The sequence below is a fragment of the Strix aluco genome, chromosome 3 (assembly GCF_031877795.1).
Source record: "Strix aluco isolate bStrAlu1 chromosome 3, bStrAlu1.hap1, whole genome shotgun sequence".
Classification (NCBI taxonomy): domain Eukaryota; kingdom Metazoa; phylum Chordata; class Aves; order Strigiformes; family Strigidae; genus Strix; species Strix aluco.
Window position 1 is genome coordinate 132,045,858 of NC_133933.1, and position 21,926 is coordinate 132,067,783.

Sequence of the window (21,926 nt, forward strand, 5' to 3'; positions counted from 1 at the left end):
TGGAAGATGATGCTTTTCTGGCGGGAGAGAAGATGTCTGACATCTATGTTAGGGGGTAATGGCCGAGACCTCACTGCTTGGTCCCATCTGCCCCTCTTCCCCTTTTTGAGTTTGCCTTGATGCCCCTACTTGGCACTTCAGCCCTGCAACCTCTGATTCCAGCATCTGGAGCCAGATTCTGGTTAGCTCCCATCTCCGCTTCACTCTCACCCAGCAGTAAGGGAAAGCCCCTTCCAAAACTCACCCGTACGGAGCTGAGGGGACCCACGCCCGCCCATAGCCTGGTTCTTTACAGGGTCTCAAACCAAGGCAATGGCATTTCCAGTCCGTTAAACTGCTCGGTGCTTCCTCTGCAGCTTCACCAGCTCAGGCCAGGTCTCCTCTGCTTGCGCCTCGTGCTGCTCTCAGAAAACTGGGTCTGTTTTGGCATCTCTGGTTGTATCAGCCCTGTGACTTTTCTGCAACGGCTCTGCATCTGAGATGCTGCCGCCTTTCCCCATCAGTGTGGTGGGGGATCACTTGACCTTTGCGTTCTGCGGGGTAGAGCAGGGCATCAGAACGCTCAGAGCCTCAGCGAACAACCCTGCGTTGGGTGCCTGGGTGTGGACTCATGTCCCTGCTGGCTGTATTCCCTCAGGACAAATGCAGACAAAAACCTGAGACCACCCTGGGGAACGGAGATGCCTTGGCTCGTCAGAGAAAGGGGCTGGGGGCCACTCACAGTCTTTCAAACAAAGCTGTGTTCTCTAGAGCCCAGACTTACTGATCTGGACCATCCTCCATCTCCCTTTTGCTCTGGGAATCCTGCTCAGTGGAGCCAGAAAATTAGGGGTACAAGCACATGCAATGGTAAGGTGGGCATGGCCATCCCATCTCCCAGGGTGGCATGACTGGGACCCCACTGTCCCCAGTGACATGGTGTCTGCCTGAGCTGGGCACTTTGGGTCCCTTCACTGGAGGCTGGGTCAGCAGAGACCACCCCACCCTCAAGCAGAGCCTGCAGCAGGCCCTAAAGACCTCTGATGGGCTCAGTAGATGTGCCCTGACACCAGGAGCCTGCGGTGACTAGAGAGAAGGTCTCCACAGCCTCCCCTGGGCCTGTCCTGTCTGCCAGTGCAGGATGGGGACATCCTTCCAGAATGTTCTGCTCCAGACTCCCCAGCAATGCTCCTTGCTCCTGTCCGCCTCTTTGACATCTCCCTGCCCAGAGAAAGACCTCTGACAACCCACTTGCATTTCTTGCTCTCAAACCCCTCCTGTTCCTTCTAGGGTCCTCCTGCCCCCATGCCCATGCCACCCCTTGGAGTCGCTGCTGCAGTGATGGAGCCCCAGTCCCTTGCTCATGCCTTTCGGGTCCTTCCAGTCTGTCCTGGAGACATCCTAGCTGCACGGACAGGATGGTCCTGTGCTCTCTCCTCCCTCCTATAACATGTACCACCCCTCTCACCCCTCTGGGCCCTGCAGGTGGCTGAAGGGTCAGCAGGAGGACAAGCAAGACACGGATGTCCATTACCACTCGCTCACCGGTGAAGGCAACTTCAACTGGCGCTACATCTTCCCCTTTGACTACCTGATGGCGGAGGAGAGGATTGTCATCTCCAAGAAGGAGTCCATGTTCTCCTGGGATGAGACAGAGTACAAGATCCCGGCTCGCCTCACCCTGCAGGTCTGGGATGCTGACCACTTCTCTGCCGATGATTTCCTCGGTAAGTGGAGGGTCCGCTGAGCTGGGGCAGTGGGGCGGCCATGGCTGGCCAAGTAGGGAGCAGTGTGGGATGAGACAAAGCCTGTATAGGACAGGACCTGGAAGGGCAGCTCTGCTCCTCAAGCCCACAACATCCTGCAAACCCCCTTTAGATGCTGCTGGTAAGAGCAGGTAGGATGAGAGCCCTTGTCCCTGCTGCTCAAAGGCTGTTCCTGTAGCAAAGATATCAGCTTTTCAGTTCCCAGACCTAGTTCAAAGTTGCTCTCCAGGGCAGGAGACGTTGGCCCAGCCCACCTCCAGCCAAGGACTCAGCACTTTGGGGGTGCCAACATCTGTGCTCCCCTTTATCCTGCCAGGGGCCATCGAGCTGGACCTGAACCGCTTCCCCCGAGGAGCCAAGACGTCGAAACAGTGCAGCCTAGAGATGGTGACGAACGAGGCAGAGCTGCCCATGGTCTCCATCTTCAAGCAGAAGCGGGTGAAGGGCTGGTGGCCGTTCGTGGCCAGAGATGAGAACGATGAGCTGGAGGTCACCGTAAGGATGGGGGAAAGGGAGGGATTTTGCATCCTGGGGACTGCACTCTTTGCAGACACCCTCCACCCCCCAGCACTTGCCTCTCTTCTCTCAGGTCCCCTCTGTCACCATGGCTGGGGGGGCTGAGGTGGGGAGCATTGTCTAGTTCCCAGCACAACTCTGCTTCCTGCAGGGTAAAGTCGAGGCTGAGCTGCATCTTCTGACAGCAGAGGAGGCAGAGAAATCCCCTGCCGGGCTGGCTCGCAATGAGCCCGACCCACTGGAGAAACCCAAGTAAGTAGGAAACCCCACTCCCCAGCAGGCACCTGAGCTCTGGGAGATGCTGGAGGGTGGTCCCCAGGGGGGGAGGGAGCCAGGCATGGGGAGGTGAGGAGGGGTCATACTGCGGTATGTGGGAACGAAGGGTCATGGGCAGATCCATCTCTGTTGGTTCCCCTCATCGCCTGCTATTCACTGCCCTGCTGATTTTCCTTACTCTGTTCCTCCTCTGCCTCGCTTCTTGGCTCCATCCCCTTGCCTTGGCCTCCCACCACCTCCTGCTCCCCTCCGGTCCTCACCACCGGCTTCCAGCTTTGACTGGAATCCTCACAAACCCGCGTTGCTCCATCTGGCACATCATGCCGACTTCCCTGGTCGACCCTCCTGATCCTCCTGGTTGGGCTCCTCCACTCTTCAGACTTACCCCGGGAAGGATCCTGCACCTCCCTTTGCCCGCCATGTCCACTGCTCACCATCCAGCCCTTCTCTGTGGCCACGGCATTAACGATGGGTATTTGCTTCCCCTGCAGCCGCCCGGACACGTCCTTCATCTGGTTCCTGAACCCGCTCAAGTCCATCAAATACCTCATCTGCACGCGCTACAAGTGGCTCATCATCAAAATTGTGCTGGCCCTGTTGCTCATCATCATGGTCGCTCTCTTCCTCTACAGCATGCCAGGCTACATGGTCAAGAAGCTGCTCGGAGCATGAAGCATGGGAGCCTCCCCCATGTCCCCAGCCCCGTGGCACAACCTTCTCCGGTCCCATGCCCTTCTCCTCCCCACAGCCTCTCAGCAGCTCTGGGGGAGATCTCCCTCCTGCTGCTGCTGCTTTTGGGGCTCCTCTTTTACATTCCTCCTCTGTGGGTCCCATTTGTGGCTTTAGTCCTAGAGAAATGGGGCTGGAGGATGATGTCAATCCCGAGGCTGTGCGTCCCTCGGCGGGGCTGGCAGAGGTGCCTGGTGGCTACTGCGGGGCAGCCAGGCTGGGGGTCTTGGAGCCTTTTTCCCCTGGGGCCCATGGCCAGTGCCCTGCTGGGGTCTTAGAGCTGCAGGGGAAGGGGAAGGGGAGCTGGGGCTGCACCACAGGAGCGCTCCCGAAAGGCTCCTTGGAGGGACAGTTGGCACCAAGGCTGAAGCAGGGACCTGGGATGGAGCAGTGGTGTGGGGCCGGGACACAGAGCAGCCCCGATGCCTGTCCCACCCCTGCCAGCACTGGCCCTGCTCTGCTCCTGGCTCTAGAGGTCACTGCCCACCCCAGCCCGGGGGACACCCAGCAGTGCAGCCCCGCAGCCGCCGAGGCCCTGCAGAAAGCCCTGGGGCTGTACTTGGGACAGAACCTGCCCATCCCTCCCCACGGCTCTGGCAGAGGCAGGGAACTGTCCAGCAGCTCCAACCTCTGCCCAAGGTCACCGACCCAGAGGTGGTGGTGGCTGGACAGCCCTGGGGGGGATCACAGGGAGCCGGGGGCTCTGGCACAGCGAGAGCTCCCTGGGGCCTTCTTCATTCTCCATTTCATTTTGTTTGGATTTCTGTGTATCGCAGCCAGAGTCTGTCCTGCCGTGTAGAGCAGGGAAGGCTTTTTCTCAGCTCTCTGCAACATTCAGCTGCTGAAAAGCCACCTTCCCCAGCTTCAGGTGTGCAAGACCCTCACTGAAGAACTGACATCTCGGGGATGTTTTAGGATACTACTGGTTTAGTCAGTCAATAAAAATTGTCTTTCACTTCTGAGTTCTCCACCGCAGTCTCGCATTAGTGGGGAGAGGGGAGCTCGTCGCCGGCTGCTCCTCCGGACGAGCCCTTTCCTCCTTCCTTCCACTTCCCCGGCGCAGCCTCTTCTCCTGCTGCCTCTCCCCAGGGCCCATGCCCTGGGTGTAGCCCAGTCCCCCAGCTGTGGTCCACCTTCCTCTTACCACCCTAGAAGAGAGAGGGGAGGTAAGCAGGGACCCCAGGGCTCCATTTGTCCCCCAGCAGGGACCCCTGGGGTGGGGAGGGGGGCCCCGGGGTCCAAAGGGGGTCTCTGGCCGCATGCAGGGGTTGGTTCTCTCCCGGCCAAGGACCATGGTCACAACACGACCCAGAGGCAAAGTGATGAAGAATGTGGGAGCTCAGACAGAGGTCCTGCACAAACAGGTGGCTGTGCAGGTCTCTGCTTGCCGAGAGTGCCTGAGCCTGGCACTTGAATCGGAAGGAGTCAGAGACACCGTCTGTGTGCGGTGTGATCAAGTAAACGATCTGCTCAGGCAGGTGATTGAATTGAGGGAGGAGGTAGAAAGGTTGAGAACACTCAAAGAGTGCGAAAATGAGATTGACTGGTGGAGCCACACTCTGAGTCAAAGACAACAGGTAGAGGCTCTACAAGAAATACATGACTCCCTTCCCTCCTCTCACCAGGCAGTAGGAGGGCATGTGGAAGGCAGGGGGGAATGGAGTCAGGTCCTTCCTCGGAAAGGCAAGCGAAAACCTCTACCCTCCTCACCTTCCCAGCTGTCATTATACAATAGGTATGAGGTGTTGGAACTAGATGGCCAGCCAACTGAAGATGGAAACGAGGACCCACCTGGTGAGTCATCTACTGCTTGTCCCACAGCCCCAAGACTTACGACTTCTTCAAGTAAGAAGAAAAGGAGGGTAATTGTAGTGGGTGACTCTGTTCTGAGGGGTACAGAGGGGCCCATATGTCGACCAGACCCATACCATAGAGAGGTCTGCTGCCTCCCTGGGGCTCAGGTCAGAGATATTAAAAGGAAAATCACTAGTCTGGTGCGGCCCTCTGATTACTACCCCTTATTGGTTATCCAGGCAGGTAACGATGAGGTGGTAGAAAGAAGTCTTAAGTCACTCAAAAAGGACTTCAAAGCACTGGGGTTGGCTAATTGAAGGCTCGGGAGCTCAGGTCGTGTTTTCGTCAATCCCTCAAGTGGAAGGGAAAACCACTGATAGAGGGTGGAAAACATATCTGATTAACACGTGGCTCAGAGACTGGTGCCACCATCGGAATTTTGGGTTCTTTGACCATGGCGAGGTTTATAAGGCACCTGGTCTGCTGGCGACAAATGAGAAAGGTGGGATGCAACTGTCTCTGAGGGGGAAAAGGATTCTGGGGCAGGAGTTAGCAGGGCTTATTGACAGGGCTTTAAACTAGATATGAGGGGGGACGGGGAGATAACTGGGCATGTTAGGAACAAGCTTAAGGGAAGCATGCCAAAGCTTGAAGGATGGTGCACTGGTGAGGGCTCTCCCTCTGCCACTTCATTTGAGAGAAGGAAAAGATGTTTAGGAACCGTGGAAGCACCTGAGAAGGGTCTGGTAGGGAATGGGGCCCGTGCTCACAAGAGGGTGTTGGATTCATTAGCTCATCTCAAGTGCATCTATACCAATGCACACGCTGAGCAACAAACAGGGGGAGCTTGAAGCCATGATGCAGCATGAGAACTATGACATAGTAGCTATAACAGAAACGTGGTGGGATGCCTCACACGACTGGAGTGCAGCAATTGATGCCTACAAGCTCTTCAGGAGCGATAGACAGGGAAGGAGAGGTGGAGGAGTGGCCCTGTATATAAGAGAATGCTATGAGAGCTCAGAAATCAAGTATAGTGATAACAGGGTTGAGAGTGTTTGGATTAGGTTAAGGGCCAATAAAGCAGATCTTGCTGTGGGAGTCTGGTATAGACCTCCCAACCAAAGCAGTGAGGGGGATGAAGCTTTCTACAGACAGTTGGGAGAAATCTCACTGTCACTTGCTGTTGTTCTTGTGGGGGACTTTAACCTCCCGGGTATCTGCTGGGATCACAACACAGCACAGAAGGAACAATCCAGGAGGTTCCTGGAATGTACGGAGGATAACTTCCTCACACAGCTGGTGAGTGAACTGACCAGGGAAGGTGCCCTCCTGGACCTGCTTCTTGTGAACAGGGAAGAGCTGGTGGGGGAGGTAAAGGTTGGAGGCTGTCTAGGGTGCAGTGATCATGAGATGATCGAATTTTTGATCCTTCGAGAAACAAAGAGAGGGGTTAGTAAAACTGCCACGTTAGACTTCCAGAGGGCTAACTTCGACCTGTTCAAGAGACTGATTAACAAAATCCCTTGGGAGGCTGCCTTGAAGGAAACGGGAGTCCAGGAAGGCTGGACATACTTCAAGAGCGAAGTCTTAAAGGCACAGGAGCGGGCTGTTCCCGTGTGCTGAAAAAGAAGCACGAGGGGAAGGAGACTGGCCTGGCTAAACAGGGACCTTTGGCTGGATCTCAAGAACAAAAGGAGAATCTATCGCCTTTGGAAGAGGGGCCAGGTCTCTCATGAAGACTATAAAGTCATAGTGAGGTTATGCAGGGAGAACATTACGAGAGCCAAAGCACAGCTAGAGCTCAACTTGACTACAGCTGTTAAGGATAACAAAAAATCTTTCTATAAATTCGTCAACAGCAAGAGGAGGATTTGAGAAAATCTCCCTCCCCTACTGGATGCAGAGGGAAACATGGTAACTAAGTATGAGGAAAAGGCTGAGGTGCTCAACGCCTACTTTGCCTCAATCTTTAGGAGTGGAACTGGCTGTTCCCTGGACACCCAGCCTCATGAGATGGGAGATGGGGAGGGGAAGCAGACTGATGTCAGCACAGTTGAAGAGGAGGTGGTCAGAGACCTGCTACACCGCTTGGATGCACACAAGTCTGTGGGACCGGATGGGTTACACCCAAGGGTGCTGAGGGAGTTGGCAGATGTGCTCGCCAAGCCGCTGTCCATGATTTACCTGAAGTCATGGCTGACTGGGGAGGTCCCATTGGACTGGAGGGTGGCAAATGTGACACCCATCTACAAGAAAGGCAGGAAGGATGATCCAGGAAACTATAGACCTGTCAGTCTGACCTCGGTGCCAGGGAAGGTCATGGAGCAGGTCATCTCGGGTGCTATTAAAAGTCATATAATGGACAACCAGGTGATCAGACCCAGTCAGCATGGGTTTATGAAAGGCAAGTCCTGCCTGACAAACCTGATCTCCTTCTACGACTGGGCGACCCACTTATTGGATGAGGGAAAGGCTGTGGATGTAGTTTACCTTGACTTTAGTAAGGCCTTTCACACCGTTTCCCACAGCATTCTCCTGACGAAACTGACTGCTTGCAGCTTGGATGGGCACACGCTTTGCTGGGTAAAAAAGTGGCTGGATGGCCGGGCCCAGAGAGTTGTGGTGAACGGAGTTAAATCCAGTTGGCAGCCGGTCACAAGTGGTGTCCCCCAGGGCTCGGTTTTGGGGCCACTCCTGTTTAACATCTTTATTGATGATCTGGACAAGGGGATCGAGCGCACCCTCAGTCAGTTTGCAGATGACACCAAGTTGGGTGGGAGTGTTGATCTGCTCGAGGGTAGGGGGGCTCTGCAGAGAGACCTGGACAGGCTGGAGTGATGGGCTGAGCCCAACGGGGGGAGTTTCACTAAGGCCAAATGCCAGGTGCTGCACTTCGGCCACAACAACCCCCAGCAGCGCTACAGGCTTGGGGAGGAGTGGCTGGAGAGCTGCCAGTCAGAGAAGGACCTGGGGGGGTTGATTGCCAGCCGGCTGAACATGAGCCAGCAGTGTGCCCAGGTGGCCAAGAAGGCCAATGGCATCCTGGCTTGTATCAGCACTAGCGTGGCCAGCAGGGACAGGGAAGGGATCTTACCCCTGTACTCGGCACTGGTGAGGCTGCACCTCGATGAGTGGGTTCAGTTTTGGGCCCCTCACTCCAAAAAGGCCATTGAATGACTCGAGTGTGTCCAGAGAAGGGCAACGGAGCTGGTGCAGGGTCTGGAGCACAGGTCTGATGGGGAGCAGCTGAGGGAACTGGGGGGGTTTAGTCTGGAGAAGAGGAGGCTGAGGGGAGACCTCATCGCCCTCTCCAACTGCCTGAAAGGAGGGTGCAGAAAGGGGGGATGAGTCTCTTTAACCAAGTAACAAGCGATAGGACAAGAGGTAATGGCCTCAAATTGCAACAGGAAAGGTTTAGACTGGATATTAGGAAGCATTTCTTTACAGAACGGGTTGTTAGGCGTTGGAATGGGCTGCCCAGGGAGGTGGTGGAGTCCCCATCCCTGGAGGTGTTTAAGAGTAAGGTTGACTTAGCGCTGAGGGATATGCTGTAGTTGGGAACTGTCAGTGTTAGGTCAATGGTTGGACTGGATGATCTTCAAGGTCTTTTCCAACCTAGACGATTCTGTGATTCTGTGAAAGAAGAGGAAACAATACTGTCCACATGGAAAGCATTACTTAGGCGTAAAGGTGTTAAGACTCATGAACATGGGCTAAGGCGAATGCTCATTTGGAGTAAAACAGAAGGATTTGAAGCAACAGCTGCCACAGCTCTTAGTGTAGCAGCATGGCAAGAAGTAGGGCAGAAGTTATGGGATGCAATTTCTAAAGGGACAAAAGAGGCATCAGAGTTAGCTACCACCTGGCGATTATTGAGTGAAGCCTTAAAAGAACGGAAAGCCGAGTGCGAGGAAAAAGAAAGGCAATTAAAAGTTATAAAAAATGAGGACAGCTGCCCAACGCAGCCCACTCAAATTAAAGACCGTTCCGCTCTGTCTTCCATAGCGGGCAAAAAACCCTGTATAGGGTCCGTTAAACCTCGTTCACGGCCACCTCCTCTGCCTCCACCTAGTCAATATCAAACCCTAATCAGCAGTTACAGATGATGAAACAAGGCTCTGACTCTATAGAACCTACCGCACCCCCCACAGAGGAGGAGACAGAAACAGAATCAGCAGCGAATCCTTCTCAGATCCCTTTGCCTTTCCTGGGGGACAGTAGTAATGAGGAGGAGGAGGAGGAGGAGGAGGAGGGAGGAGCGGGCGCAGTGAAAAATTCGATTGCAGCGTTACAGATTGGAGACCTTGACTGTGTTAGCAAATCCGCCCTCCCGTGGACTTTGCCCCCTGCTACTGTGACTGTTACACCTCGTCACCCTAGTTGGTTTTGGGCTCAAGTTAGAAGGCAAGCAGCCGAAGTAGGGAATTGGGATCTAGTTGAAAAACTTAATCTCCCCCACAACAGTTACTCCAACTCGGAGTCGTGTGACTCGATGGCGTTCCCTGTATTCAAGGCTGCGCCGTGTTCAGGACAGAATGATGATCATAACCCAATCGCCTGGAAGGTCGTACAAGACCTACAAACAAAGGCTTCAAAATTTGGCATTAATTCTCCTGAAGTTATGCAGTTAATGTGGATAATAAATACCGACTTGTTATGTCCTTATGATATTACTCACCTTGCACAAGTGTCGTTTCAGCCTATACAGCTTATGGTCTTTCAGGCTACCTGGAAGCAAATGGCTCGAACCGCTGCGCATTTTAATAGGGGATTGCCGCGTGGCGAGCCACGTCTTGGGTGTTGGTGAAGGCGCTTTAGTAGGAGAGGGACCGTTCAGTAATCCTCAATTACAGGCGACATGGCACCCTCTTATTTTAGGACAATCCCAGCAAATAGGAATTAACGCCTTAAAAAGAACCATGGAGTTAGCGGCCCCAAAGCAGGGATATGTTACTATCCAACAAGGGCCCAGAGAACCGTTTTTGCAGTTTGTTGAAAAAATTTCTGCCGCTTTAGAAAAACAAGTCGGTGACGAGGCATTACGACAAATATTGTGCAAGCAATTGGCAAAAGATAATGCTAATGAGGACTGTCAAAACAATATTGAAGCTTTCCCCGGAGATCCCTCTGTGCCTGATACGGTTGCTGCATGTTCTAAAGTTGGCACTGTAGAACATACGGTTGCCGCCCTTGCTACAGCACTAAAAGATAAGCCGCAAAGATGTTTTAGATGTAACCAGACAGGCCACGTTAAAGCCAGCTGCCCTCTTAATAAGTCCTCAAAAAGTGCAGCAAACAGCTCTGCAGGAATAACCTGCCACCGTTGTGGGAAACTCGATCATTTTGCTAAACAGCGTCGGTCTAAATTTCATGCCAGCGGACAGCCTCTCCAGGGAAACGGGAGAAAGAGCGCGAGAGGGCGCGCGACGATACGAAATCCCTCCCGCACGTCAGGGGCTCGCCACCTCTCTGTGAGCGGCTCACGGCCGAAACTGCCGGGCCAGCAGGACTGGATGTATCTGCTGCCGACACAGTAACTCTCTCAGCAAAGGACATTGTTAAAGTACCTCTAGATGCAAAAGGACCTATAGGGCGAGGGTTGAGTGCTTTGCTAATCGGGAGATCTGGCGGTACCTTAAGTGGATTGATTGTGCACGTGGTAATTATTGATGCTGATTATACTGGACAGATTTGTGCTATGGTCTCTACCCCTTACCCACCCGTAACCATTCCACGAGGGAGTCGCACTGCTCGACTTATACCTTTTCTGAGTTGTGTTCCAAAAGCAGAACAACGCCTCTGAGGAGATGGCAGCTTCGGATCAACAGGATCACCGACGGCATTTTGGTGGCAACCTCTGTCACCTCACAGACCGCGCATGAAGTGTACCATCTTCAGTCGAGACCAGCATCCTCCTACACTCGAGACAACCGGACTGCTGGACCCGGGTGCAGACGTAACTATTGTGTGTCGTAACGTGTGGCCACCTACCTGGCCTACTACTGTTACAGAGACCGGGGTCGTTGGTTTGGGAGGTTTCTGTCCTTCCTGTTACGGTCATGAATCCTGAAGGACAAAGAGCCACTGTTCGACCCTATGTTACCGTGGCTCCTTTAAATTTGTGGGGACGCGATTGTTTGTCTCAACGGGGCGTTAAAATTACCACGGATTTTTAACAGGGGCCACTCTGCTGCAGGGTGTAAAACAACCCACACTTGCATTAACTTGGTTAACAAATAACCCCGTGTGGGTGGATCAGTGGCCCCTGCCAATAGAGAAATTAAAGGCCCTGCAGGAATTAGCAATGGAACAGCTAGCTGCTGGACATATTGAGCCCTCTCACAGCCCATGGAATACTCCAGTGTTTGTAAGTAAAAAGAAGTCAGGAAAATGGCGATTTTTGCATGACCTACGGCAAATTAATGCTGTTATGACCACAATGGGGGCCCTACAACCGGGCCTACCTTCACCTACCATGATTCCTATGGCTTGGGAAATCATTGCAATGGATTTAAAGGACTGCTTCTTTACTATCCCACTGGCCTCCCAAGATAAAGAAAAATTTGCATTTTCTGTGCCTTCTGTAAATCACGCAGAGCCTTCGAAAAGGTACCGTTGGAAAGTTTTGCCACAAGGCGTGAAAAATTCGCCAACAATTTGTCAGTGGTTTGTAGCCCAGGCTTTGTCACCTGTGAGAGAAAAGTTCCCTACTGGCTATTGCTACCATTATATGGATGACATCCTGTTAGCAGCAACAGCAAGGAGCAGCTGAACAGCATGGAGCACCTAGCCAGAGAGTCGTTGCAGCACTATGGACTGGTTATTGCTCCTGAGAAAGTACAGAAGGTAGAACCATGGAAATATCTGGGAATGACAGTTACAAGCAAGCAGGTCACTGTGCCCCAACCTGTGAAATTCGACCTTGAAATCAAAACTCTCAATGATGTACAGAAACTGGTGGGATCCTTAAATTGGATAAGGCCCTATCTTGGACTTACCAATTCTCAATTACAACCATTACTGGAGCTACTAAACCATTCTAATGATCCAGCAGAACCTAGAATACTAAACAAGGAAGCTTTAGGTGTAATTCATGTGGTAGAACAATCTGTACACGAGAAATTTGTCTCTCGAATAGATCTGTCTCAGGTAGTACAATTCTTTGCACTAATCGACAAAACTGTACCATTTGGTGCTCTAGTGCAACGGAACCCGCAATGGGATGACCCATTACATATTCTAGAATGGATGTTTCTGTCATTCCAGCCATGGAAAACTGCTCCCGGACTGTTTGAGCTTATTGCTGACATAATCATAAAAGCAAGAAAAAGATGTTTAGAACTGACAGGGCGTGACCCAGCTACAATTGTTTTCCCTGTGCAAAATGGGTATTTTGAATGGTGCCCAGCGAATAACTACGAGCTGCAGGCAGCCATGGCAGGTTTTCAAGGACAGATATCATATCGCCTGCCATCACAGCCACTGCTGAAGTTTGCTCAAGAGGTACCATTTGGTCAGAAAACTTTGAGCCAATCAGAATCAGTAAAAGGCCTCACTGTTTTTACAGATGGCTCAGGAAAGAGGTAAAGCAGCAGTAGTATGGGATGAAAACAATCATTGGGAAAACAGAGTAGTACATCAAAAAGGTTCCCCACAGGCAGTGGAGCTGCGTGCCATGGCTGTTTCCTTCTCTGTATTTACTTCCCCTGTGAATATCGTGACCGATTCAGCATATGTAGCCAACCTGGTTACTCGATCGGATAAAGAAGTGCTGACTATGCCAGACACTCAATCACTATTTGATGTGCTTTTGGAACTCTGGAAGAGTATCCAACAACGAAAAGAACCTTATTTTGTCATGCACATCTGTAGTCATACTACTTTACCAGGGTTTGATACAGAAGGCAACGCTAGAGCGGATGCTCTTGTTTCAGCTATGGCCCTGGGTCCTGTTCCTAACATGAAGCAACAAGCTGTATTATCGCATCAATTTTTTCATCAAGGTTTTCGAGCTTTACGGCAGCAGCTCGGTCTATCTCATACTGAAGCTCGCTCTATAGTAGCTGCCTGTCCTGATTGTCAAGGAACTCACACTCCAGTGTATTTTGGTACCAGCCCCGGAGGTGTACAGGCTCTACAAATCTGGCAGACTGATGTTACTCATATCGATGGATTTGGCCAGCAGAAATCTGTTCATGTTTCTATTGATACTTATTCTCATGTCTTAGTAGCAACAGCACATAATGGAGAGACAGGAAAAGATGTAATTGGACATTTGCAGAAAGCCTTTTCTATGCTCGGGGTACCGGGCCAAATCAAATCAGATAATGGCCCTGCATATCTTCCAAAGAAAGTTCAAACATTTTTTGCTGTGTGGGTGTTACTCCTGTTACAGGCATTCCCCATTCCCCGACAGGACAAGCAATTGTTGGACGTGCCCACGGCACGTTGAAGAGAGAACTTCAAAAACAAAAAGGGGGAATGATTGGGGAACCACCCCAGGCACGCTTAGATAAAGCAGTTTATGTTCTTAACTTTCTCCATTATGGGGATAATTCTTCTCTACCTCCTCTTTTCCAACATTTTTCTTCTCTTTTTTCAAAACAGAATTTGCAAAAGGACATCAAAGTACATGTTCAAGATTTGGTTACTGGCCAGTGGAGTGGACCATGTGAATTATTAACCTGGGGCAGGGGCTACGCTTGTGTCTCTACAGATGCCGGCCCTCGCTGGGTTCCTGCTCGGTGTGTTCGGCCTGTGCTGGAACCTACCTCTGGGGGATGGTGTATGTGAAGAATATGGTGGTGATTCGTGTGAAAATATGATGACTTTGTTAAGAGTTTACCATGTACATAAGTTAAAGGAGATTTGCCATAGTTTTACTGTTAAAAGGAGTTTGGAGTTTTTTTAACTCAGTGACAGATGCTAAGCAGGTGGAAAATTACTGGTGGAATCCCTGACAGGAGCCCCAGCAACACCAGAAAGCCCGGGAAAGTTTGAGGGACCCTGCTGTGCATCTGAAGAAAGGACTATAAAAGAGAGTGACGCAGCACCACCCGGTGCTCGTCGGTGCAGAGCAGGAAGCCGCCCCTGCCCCCCGGCGTGCCAAATTTTTTTTGCTTGTTCTTATTGCAAATAAATTTATAAAAGATATTTTCGGCTCTGCCTCGGCATTTATAACAGTGTATATAGTCAGCTTGTACAAATTACGCAAGAGCCTCAAGAGTTAGAGTTGTTAGGATCTGTTATAATGGATGCTTGTGTGTTTTCTAACTATTCATATAGCAACTAATGCGATCTATCATAAGTGCTTAGCAAACAAACAAATGCTACCTCGTAGCAAACAAACAAATGCTACCCCAGTAGCTCTTAGTGGATTGTTAACTGGTGTTGATAGTGTCAGACTTGCTACTTTACAGAACAGAGCTGCCGTTGACTTTTTGCTTTTAGCGCAGGGATGTGGGTGTGAAGATTTTGAAGGTATGTGTTGTATGAACTTACCAGATCACTCAGAATCCATCTTTAAGAGTATATAACAATGAAAAGGTGTTAAGCATTTAAAGGAGATGAGAGTTTGGATTGGCTAACAAAAATGTTTAAAGGTTGGGGACTTTCCAGATGGTTAGTAGCTTTGGTCAAGGCTGTGGGACCAATTGTTTTGATAGGTGTTGTGAAGAATATGGTGGTGATTCGTGTTAAAATATGATGACTTTGTTAAAGAGTTTACCATGTACACAAGTTAAAGGAGATTTGTCATAGTTTTATTGTTAAAAGGAGTTTGGAGTTTTTTTCCCTCAGTGACAGATGCTAAGCAGGTGGAAAATTACTGGCGGGACCCCTGTCAGAAGGCCCCAGCAACACCGGATTGCGCAGGTGAAATATGATTGGAGGAATCCCTGCCAGGAGCCCCAGCAACACCAGAAAGCCCGGGAAAGTTTGAGGGACGCTGCTGCGCATGTGAAGGAGGGACTATAAAAGAGAGTGACGTAGCACCACCCGGTGCTCGTCGGTTTGGAGTGGGAAGCCCCCCCGCCCCCCGGCGTGCCTAGTTTTTTTTTGCTTGTTCTTATTGTAAATAAATTTATAAAAGATATTTTCGCCTCTGCCTCGGCATTTATAACAATTTGGTGACCCCGACATGATACTTCGGGACCCGTGGAGTGTTGGTTTTCAGGGGAGGCGCCCCACCTTTTAGGTGGCCCCTGGACTCCGGTACTTCCTCGGACCGACAGTATCACGAACGTAAGGCAATAAGAACAAGCAAAAGAAAATCGGGATTCCCAGACGATGCTCCCCGGAGATTCCCCGTGAAGGATCCAGGCGAAGACCTCGGACTGTGAGTGACGCCTGGTGCGGGAGGGTTTTCTGCCTGAGTGAGTGTGGTGCGACTGAGACGTGACTGCGTCACGAAGCGAGTGCGGAGCCCTTCTAGCCGCGTTTCCAGAGTCTTGCGAGAGGCCTGGCTGGCGAAGGGGCAAAGCGAAAGGAGTGTGGTGTGACTGAGACGTGACAGTGTCACAAAGCGAGTGCGGAGCCCTTCTAGCCGCGTTACCAGAGTCCCGCGAGGGGCCTGGCCGGCGAAGGGGCGAAGCGAAAGAAAAAAAAAGGTTTGAAAGGACTCAGGCAAGGGTTTTCAGGATAGGCATTATCCTAGGGTTGATACGGGATTAGTTTTATCCCAGGGTTGCCGGCAAGAGATTCGGGATAGGTTTTATCCCAGGGTTATGGGCCAGAAAGGGAGTAAATCCCGCGGCTCGGGGAACCCACAGAGAGGTTCCCAGAGAGGGAGCGATTTGCCCGACACTTCTCAGGACAGTCCCCTGGGTTGTATGCTAAGAAATTGGGCTAATTGGTCAGAAACAAAACGGAAAAGTAAAGAAAAAATGATTCACTATTGGATGGTCGAGTGGACCAAAGAATCTATCAAATCTGATCATTTATTTTGGCCAAAATTTGGAACTACTGACGATTGGACATGTCAGGCGTTAAATTCATATCTAAGTAATAAAAAACCCTATAATCAAGAAGAATGTAACTATGCTCAGGTGTGGAGAGGTTCCCGAATAACATCAAAAATCCTATTACTAAAGAATAAAAACACTAATAAGAAAACTTTCAAAGAAAAAGAATGGGAACCTTTAGAAAATCTTCCTCCTCCTCATGAGGGAAGCTCAGAGGATGAGGAACCAAAGCCTACCGCTCCTTCCCCTCCATCAACTAGCAGAACCAGCAACCAAGAAAACCAGAAACAAACAACAAATAGTGGGGCAGAGGTTTGGGAAGGCGTTGGCGGCGGCGGGCGGCCCCTAGGACCGCGGCACGACCCCGCACCAGGACCCGGCCCCCCCGCGGCACCGCAGGGAGGGGGCCCGACGGCGGCTGCACCCCCGCGGGGGCTGCGCCGAGCGCTCCGGTCTGACCGCGGTGCTAGAGGAGCCCGGCCGGGGAATAAAGCAGAGAGCGAACAACAGATTTTACAAATATGTTCGGGGGTAGACCCGACCTCCCCGGTGGGAGAGGCTTTGCTGAAAACTCAGTTCGTGGCCAAATCGTGGGGTGATACCAGAGAGAAATTAAAAAAGTTAGATGACTGGCAAGATCAGGGTCTGCAGGAGCTGTTGAGAGAAGTACAGAAGGTGTATGTTAGAAGGGACGAAGAAAAGCAGAGAGTGAAGGCGAAAATATTTGTTGCAGCAGTCAGAGAAACTCAGCGGAGAGAGGAGAAGCCTCCGAGATCTCGCTCTAATGAATCACCTGGAGCGTTAGGTGGTGAAAAGAGAGGGGCAGTAATTAGGGAAAACACATCAGCCTGCTATTATTGTGGAAAGAAGGGACATTTACAACGGAATTGTAGAAAGCGAGAGCGTGATGAAAGGATGTTTAAAGAAGAATAGGGGTGTCAGGGGCTCTATTTCCTGGGGACAAAGACATCAGAGGAGCCCTTGATGAAATTAGGTCCCCAGGGAGAGGAGTTTGAGTTTTTAGTAGATGTGGGTGCCGAAAAATCAACTGTGGAAAACATTCTGAGGGGATGTAAAGTGAAAAAAAAAAGAAACTGCTCTAGTAATAGGAGCTAAAGGGGAACCATTTAAAGTACCAATGGTCGGGGATGTAGAAATAGAATCCCAACACCGTATCGTTACAGGGGATTTATTGTTGCTACCAGAGGCTGAAAATAACCTTCTGGGAAGAAATTTAATTACGAAGTTAAAATTAAAAATAATAGTACAAGAAAAAGAACTAAAAATTTACACATTAACGGAAAAAGACAAACAACAAATAGATCCGAAGGTCTGGTATACAAAAGGAGAGACTGGAAAATTTGAAATACAGCCTATTAAAATTAATTTAATTGATCCGGAGACACCAATTCGGATAAAACAATACCCCATTCCCCTAAAGGGTCGAGAGGGGTTGAAACCACTAAGTAAAGGCACATTGGAACCTCGCATGTCTCCACATAATGCACCTATTTTACCAGTTTTAAAATCAGACGGATCTTCCAGATTGGTGCAAGATTTAAGGGCTGTGAATCAGCGAACTGTGGCTCGTTTCCCTGTGGTAGCAAACCCCTATATGCTACTTAACCAACTATCCCCTGACTATATTTGGTAAAGTAATGATTAAAACCTGGAAGGAGGAAAGCTTATCTCCTAGATAGGAAGGACCATTCCTGGTATTGACTACGGAGACAGCTGTAAGAACTGCTGAAAGAGGATGGACTCATATTTCCAGGGTGAAAGGACCAGTCACAGGTGAATCAGATTGGAAGACCTAGTCAGCACCTGGAGATTTGAAGCTTCAAATACAACAAAGCTAAAATAGAACTGGACTTACTGAAACAGACAGTGACATCAACAGTAGTAAAGATCTTGAATCATCCACATGAACCCTGTGTGTATGTATATATGTTAAAAAGTTGTAACATTCACAGGTTTTTTTCGGTTTTAGACTGTTTTGCATGAAAACATAAGTCAGTTTGTATAGTTGGACAAAGAAACTGAAAGAAAAGGGAAGTAAGAGAGTGAGGGAAAAGCTGAGAGTAAGTCCAAGTGAGGGCAAGACCGGATTGGCCTCCATTTTTGCTGTTAAGAAGACACAAACCCGACCGTTGGCAGCAACCCAATGGGTCCGGGGATAAACAGAAAAATGTGCCATACCGGACCTCACGATGGCAACTGGCTTTTCCCCCTCATTTTGTGTGTTGGCCTTGTGATGGCTAAAAAGGGTCAAAACACTACCAGCTTATATGACCCCTTTGAAGAGAATGAGTTTGTTCTGTCAGCAAAAACTATAAGTAAAACTTTCAATTTAAGTCATTGCTGGGTTTGTGGGGGACCTTTGGGATTGTCAAGTTGGCCGTGGGTTTCTGTGCCGCTTTCCCCATCACAAATTGTAAGTAACTATAGTGATGTTAATAATACTACCTGGGAAGATAGTGAAAAATGGCCAGTTCAATTTCCTAACAAGGGTAAATTTTGTCTGAACCGAACTCAGAAAGGAGGAGTTGATGTGGGAGAGAGTAAGTGTCAATGGACACTTACACATAAATTTAATTAACAAAGATAGAGGTATCTATATATGGTTGTGGCTTAATGAACAAGGACGCAGCAAAGGATTCAAGGGGTTCTGGTCAGACAAAAATGAAATCGAATATGCCAAACTACGAGGAAACAGTTTTTATAATCGAACTTGCGAATGGAAAAATGACACTGGGTCCTGGTATTGTACTATACGGATAAATAACAATTTAAACGAAGTTTTCAGCCCTTTGGGTGACAAAAATACGACTTATTTTCAAACCCCAAGGACTGCAGAGGGACCATTTGCCAAAGGTACGAAGGCTAAAAAAGGCCACTATTGGATATGCGGACATACTGCCTACAAACAATTACTGACAAACTGGTCAGGAATTTGTTATATAGGGATTATCCAACCTCTATTTTTCCTTCTTCCAGAGGCGGATGGCCCCCAATTAGGAATAAAATTATATGAAAAATTAGGAAATAAGAGTATTACCCGTCGTAAGCGATCCATTGATTTCAAAATAGGTGGAACACAAAAGTGGGGGGAAAATGAGTGGCCTCCTGAGAGAATAATTAAACACTATGGACCTGCCACCTGGAACCCTAATGAACCAATATCAGGGGCAAGAGAACCAATTTATAATTTGAATCGTATAATTAGACTGCAAGCAGTTTTAGAAATCATTACGAATAAAACTGCTAATGCCATAGATCTTTTAGCTCAACAGGCTCAACAGATGCGCACTGCGATCCTCCAACATCGCATGGTCCTGGACTACCTGCTTGCTGAAGAGGGAGGGGTATGTGGAAAATTAAACGTCTCTAATTGTTGCCTAGAAATAGATGATGTAGGAGAAGTGGTCCTTCAATTGACCACAGATATCAGAAAACTGGCTCATGTCCCTGTCCAAACATGGAGTGGCTGGAATGGCGATCTATGGTCCTGGTTACCTGGAGCCCCGTGGGTAAAACAGCTTTTATTTTACCTGTTGTGTGCATTTGCTGCCCTAAGGTTTATACCATGTATGATTCCATGTTTTATTAGATTGATTCATTCAGTTGTTCAAGGGATGCAAATCTCTGCAATACCAATAGATCCTGAATTAGCCAAAGGAGGAAAGATACACCCACTAATGATAGTTAAAATAAAGAAAACAGAATACCCAAATCCCATACAACAAACCCGAGCACGTTTTGAAACCCAAACACGAATCAATTTAATAAAACAAAAGGCGAGGGATTGTGAAGAATATGGTGGTGATTCGTGTTAAAATATGATGACTTTGTTAAGAGTTTACCATGTACACAAGTTAAAGGAGATTTGTCATAGTTTTATTGTTAAAAGGAGTTTGGAGTTTTTTTCCCTCAGTGACAGATGCTAAGCAGGTGGAAAATTACTGGCGGGACCCCTGTCAGAAGGCCCCAGCAACACCGGATTGCGCAGGTGAAATATGATTGGAGGAATCCCTGCCAGGAGCCCCGGCAACACCAGAAAGCCCGGGAAAGTCTGAGGGACGCTGCTGCGCATGTGAAGATGGGACTACAAAAGGGAGTGACGCAGCACCACCTGGTGCTCGTCGGTGCGGAGCAGGAAGCCGCCCCTGCCGCCCGGCGTACCGAGCTCGTTCTTATTGCAATAAATTTATAAAAGTTATTTTGTGGCTCTGCCTCTGCATTTATAACATTGTGGTTGTGCTGTGAATGTTGCCTTGCCTTAACAGTCTGTGCAAAGGGCCCTGCCAAAGACTGTTCACGCAGTACTTTCAGCACAAATACAAAAAGGGGGAATTGTCGGGGAAGGCAGCTGGTCTGCCGACAAGCTGATTGGAGAAGAGCTCGACCTTGACAAGATTCTGGTGTGCCCTTGAGAAAACCAGACAGACAGAGGAAAGAATGCCAACAAGTCTGAGGAAGTAAGGGGAACACCTGTGTTAGCAACTCACCACCAACCACATTTGTGAAAAACAGCTGTGTAGCCAATAAGCTTTTGCCATGGTAGCACAGACATATTCTAAAAAGGCAGATAATGAAGGCGGTGGGGGTTCTTCGCCTTGCATGCTGACTTAAAGCAAGTTGGTCTCCTGTCATTTTTTGTCTGTCTGTATGACGACAGATGATGACGCAGAGGATGACCCTGAAACTGAAGCAAGAATTGGAACAGAGTGATGAGAATCAGCTAAAGCTGGGGAATATAATGGACTTTTGAAATTGATGAAGAATTAAGAGCTAAGGGTTCATAGGAAAACCCCAAAGACTTTTGTATTGCACAATGATATGTACAATCATATATAGAGGTGTTTTTGTTAGCTGCTGCCACTCACTTTGGTGATGGCCCAACTCTGAGCTGTTAACACAGACAGCCTAGAGATACCCCCAGTCTGGCGAAGTCCTTTAACAGGGAGCAGGACGTGGAAATAGGATCAGACGGTCGCTACTCCTAGAAAATAATCAATGTGCCTTTTGCGGGGAGCAAGGACACTGGGAAAATGAGGGGCTGAAAAAGAGCCTGGGAAATACCCCCTGAAGCTGCCCTGCTGATGATGGCACTGAATCTAAGTCCACCATGCCTGGGTGTGTTTAAGGGTCGTTTGGATGAGCTGTTGGGGGATGTGGTGTAGGGGAGAACTTTGTAGAGTCGGGCTGAGGGTTGGACTCGATGATCCCGAGGGGCTTTTCCAGCCTGAATGATTCTGTGATGTGGAAGTGGCACTGGCTTGGGGGTGGGGGCATCAACCCCGGTACCATTGTGGGGAAGGGGAGATCACCTGTGACCTGACATGGGGTTTGGGGACAAGGTGGGGGAATTCGTGCCGGTTTCGGGCAGGGAGGGGCCTGGACCTGGCTCCGATCTGGGCGGGGGGGGCGGCTGGCGGTGCAGGCTGACACAAGCAGGGCACTGGGGACGAGCCCCGTTTCTCATCGGGGCTTGGCATGGAGGAGGGGGGCGACGCACTCCTCGGCACCGGGGTCGGGATCGCGGTGCGGGTCGTGGGGGCTGAGGGCCGGGGCTGGGCCCCGCCAACCCACCTCGGCGCCGGCTCCCCGCCTCATGCAGCCCCTCAGCTCCAGCGCATGCGCGGCGCGGCCGGAGCGTCCCCGGCTTCGCCTGGCAACGCCGGCACCGCGCATGCGCGGAGGCTCGCGGAGACCGGCACGACCGCGCCTGCGCTGCCCGTTCCCGCCCCGCAGAGGTTGGTTCCGCGCACGCGCCGGGCGGCAGCGGCCGTGAGGGGAAGGCGCGAGCGCGGGGCTCGGGGCCGAGCTGTGGGCGGGAACAACGGCCGCGGGGTCCCGTGTCCTCTGCGCCGCTGGGCCGGGCTGCGCCTCCTCCTTGTGC

General features: G+C 50.3%; 2 protein-coding genes and 1 long non-coding RNA gene across 3 annotated transcripts in view; 2 read left to right on the top strand and 1 right to left on the bottom strand.

Moving 5' to 3' along the window:
* Window positions 1–4,225, top strand: part of OTOF (otoferlin) — a 110,985-nt gene extending 106,760 nt beyond the window's left edge. Inside the window, exons 43-46 of the mRNA XM_074820381.1 lie at window positions 1,465–1,706; window positions 2,062–2,240; window positions 2,413–2,513; window positions 3,029–4,225. Coding sequence (XP_074676482.1) covers window positions 1,465–1,706; window positions 2,062–2,240; window positions 2,413–2,513; window positions 3,029–3,209 — 703 coding nt within the window. The 3' untranslated portion in view covers window positions 3,210–4,225. The remainder of the gene's footprint in view (window positions 1–1,464; window positions 1,707–2,061; window positions 2,241–2,412; window positions 2,514–3,028) is intronic.
* On the bottom strand, window positions 4,172–10,963 carry LOC141921531 (uncharacterized). Its single transcript, XR_012622712.1, has 2 exons — window positions 10,826–10,963; window positions 4,172–4,414 (listed from the first exon to the last, which is right to left on the bottom strand). It is a non-coding gene; the product is annotated as an uncharacterized LOC141921531 (long non-coding RNA).
* Window positions 10,964–18,573: 7,610 nt separating this feature from the next.
* LOC141921646 (endogenous retrovirus group 3 member 1 Env polyprotein-like) lies at window positions 18,574–20,204 on the top strand. The gene is made up of 2 exons (XM_074820569.1): window positions 18,574–19,554; window positions 19,635–20,204. The coding sequence occupies exons 1-2, from the start codon at window positions 18,574–18,576 to the stop codon at window positions 19,689–19,691; spliced, it is 1,038 nt and encodes a 345-aa protein (XP_074676670.1). The 3' UTR covers window positions 19,692–20,204.
* The last annotated feature ends 1,722 nt before the right edge of the window (window positions 20,205–21,926 follow it).

Bases quoted from the DNA above. Each gene is read 5' to 3' on its own strand.
- LOC141921646 (XM_074820569.1), top strand. From the start codon at position 18,574: ATGTGGGAGAGAGTAAGTGTCAATGGACACTTACACATAAATTTAATT. The intron at 19,555-19,634 runs GTAAAACAGCTT...ATGTTTTATTAG, and splicing joins GGTTACCTGGAGCCCCGTGG to ATTGATTCATTCAGTTGTTC.